General features: G+C 40.9%; 1 protein-coding gene across 1 annotated transcript in view; it reads left to right on the forward strand.

The window, feature by feature from the left end:
* Positions 1-2894, forward strand: part of CFAP52 (cilia and flagella associated protein 52) — a 44946-nt gene that overhangs the window by 32071 nt on the left and 9981 nt on the right. Inside the window, exon 10 of the mRNA XM_023529850.1 lies at positions 2807-2889. Coding sequence (XP_023385618.1) covers positions 2807-2889 — 83 coding nt within the window. The remainder of the gene's footprint in view (positions 1-2806; positions 2890-2894) is intronic.

Genomic DNA, 2894 nt, shown 5'->3' on the forward strand with positions numbered 1-2894 from the left:
AATTGACACATCAATTACTTTGGGATGCTCTTCCTTATCCACAATCTCATATTTTCTCATAACTAAGCAAAGAAATATTTTGGATTATATGCAAATATGAATTCTAGCACCCTTTTCCTTTTCTTCTTTGAAATTGTAATGATTATCTACTTTACCAGAAAAGTTTTAGTTAGCCTTCTTTAATATAAATATTTCACAGAAATCTGTAAGACCATCAAGCTTTGTGATAATTGATGCCTAAAAGGCATTCTTTCCTGTATCCTTATGAAACACATTTTAGCATCAAACGTGCATCTAAGGAACACTGCCTCTTTTATGGCTGCATCTCTTATTCTCTCAGTGGCTTCTTTTCAGTGGCACTGCTGAACTATTTGCCACCTGTGCCAAGAAGGACATTAGAGTGTGGCATACACTGTCCAACAGGGAGCTGCTGCGGATCACTGTACCCAACATGACCTGCCATGGCATTGATTTCATGAGGGATGGCAAGAGCATCATTTCAGGTAATGTCAGCATGCCAAGATTTGTTATTCTCATTATACACTAGTCTCCACATGTGGATAGTCTGGAGCAGCCTCCCTCTCCCTACTTCTTCCTTACTTCTAATCTATCTTCTCTTTGGAGTTCCTTTCCAGCTGGGAGACTTTGAGCTAGGAAGAACCAAATAGCAGTTTCTCTTCTCCTAAATTGCTACATATAACATGTAGTTTACTCTCTAGCAGGGAAATTTAGTAATTCAATTGCAAAATGGATTTGAGGCCTCAGTGAGTACAGGGCACTCATGTTAGAACCCCTTTTGTTGCTCAAGGGATAAAAACCTGACTTTAAGTTATACCTCAAATCAAATTTATTTTTAACTTATTTTATGCCAATATATTTTAATATAAATTATAGACATCATAATAGTCCACCTCTAAATACTTCAGTATGCATCTCTAAAATGAATTTTTTTCTATAAAGTAATAATTTCTTAATATCTTCTTATGTTCAGTCCATGTATAAATTTCCTCAGTGGTCAAAAAGTAAATTTGCTGGTTCACATCAATGAAAAGTCAAGTGGATCTTTAGATGTAGCTATTAAAATTGTGATATCAGGAACCTATCTCATCCCCTCTTTTCTTGGTTCCATTTCTTCTGTGTTGGCCTCTCCCTTGGGCATGTTTTTCTGCACATGGTGACCACCAGGAGTTCTTGGCTTACATTACACTTAGAGCTAACAAACATTCAGGTTATCATTACTTCTTCTTTTTCTCTTACACCCCACTTTCCTTAATGATTCCCCCTTCAGAGTATATCCAAGATTCTATCACATCTTATCATCTTCACCCTTGTCTCAGCCACCATCATGTCTATCCTAGATTACCCTGGTAGCTTCTTTCCAGGTCTCTCTGCTTCTATCCCTGCCCACCGCTCTTCTCCCTCAGTCTATTCTCAACACAGAAGCCAGAAACATCTTTTTTAAGTAAGTCAGATCGTCTATTTCCAGGGTTCAAAGTTCTTTCACTCTTTGCAATTCTTTTAATTGCAAAGTACCTGCGATTGCCTACAAGGCCATATATGACCTTTTCACCTCTTCCACCTTTACCTTCTTACCTCTGACTTTGTCTCTTCCCACTCGCTCCTGCTAGTCATACTTGCTTCTTTGATATATCCCACAAATACTGCATATAGGGTCTTTGGTCTAGCTGTTTAGTCTGCCTGGAATGTTCTTTTTCCAGATAGCTCCATGACTTATTCCTTCACCCCCTCACTCCTCACGTCTTTGCTGAAATGAGATCTGCCTTGAGCATCCTATTTAAAATTGCTAAGGTTAAGAGGTGACACTAAAGATGATGAAAAGGAGCCAGTCATGTGAAGATGTAGGGGAAGAGCACTCCAGGCAGAGGGAACAGCAATTACAAAAGGTCTTGAAGTGGGAAATCACTTGGTATATTTGAGGACTAGAAAGAGGACCATTGTGTCTGGAGCTTAGCGGGTAAAGTTGGGGTCACCGTTCAGGGAGAGTTCTAGTAGAGGAGGTTGAGGCTTTTGAAAGTTCTTGATCAAGGAGGTAACATGGTTTTAAGAGGTTCACCCTGACTCCTGCATAGGTAATTGATTGTAGTGAAGCAAGAGTCTAAGGCCAACAAGAGTCTAAGGCCAGGGAAGAAGCTGTTGGCTTGGGTGATGGTGGTCCCAGGAGTTAAGAAGTGTTTAGATTCAGGATGGTTTTTAACTGTTAAGCTGATGGGACTTGTTGATGGATTTAATGTTGGGTTGGTTTGAGTGGATAGAATAGAGGGGAATCAAAGATGACTGTGAGGTTCTTCACTTGAGCAACTAGATAGACGGTGGCAACTTTTATTGAGATGGGGAAGATGGTGGGAGTGTGGTAAAGAGCATCAGGTTTAAAGGTGGCAGGAGGGGTGGGAAGCCAACATTTATCTGAGGATTTTAATTATATACTCTAGGTGTGATTTCCACTTGCTTGTTGAATATACAAGTTTTGCAGCTTATGGGAGAGGTGGGAGCTGACCTTTCCCCTTCCTCCCCACCCTAAATTCTCTCTCTTGGAGGGGATGCACCTGGAGGCAGTTTCAACTAAGGGAAGCCACTTATTCCCCTCAGCTAGGTGTGACCAGTTTTGGAAATCAGGGGAAAGGGGGATATGATTCTTGGCAGTTGGTGGAGGACCAGCCTTTTCCCTTTATTACCACCACTACTCCCCAATCCTGACTCTCATTTATGATTTAGAAGAGTAAAGTCTGCAGAGAGAGTATTTATGATATACTGATCCTGTCTTCTTATTGTTTTCTTTTCATGCCAGCATGGGACGATGGTAAAATCCGAGCCTTTGCCCCAGAGACGGGCCGGTTGATGTATGTCATTAACAATGCCCACAGGATCGGAGTGAC

Source organism: Pteropus vampyrus, unplaced genomic scaffold (assembly GCF_000151845.1).
Source record: "Pteropus vampyrus isolate Shadow unplaced genomic scaffold, Pvam_2.0 Scaffold44, whole genome shotgun sequence".
NCBI classification, from domain to species: domain Eukaryota; kingdom Metazoa; phylum Chordata; class Mammalia; order Chiroptera; family Pteropodidae; genus Pteropus; species Pteropus vampyrus.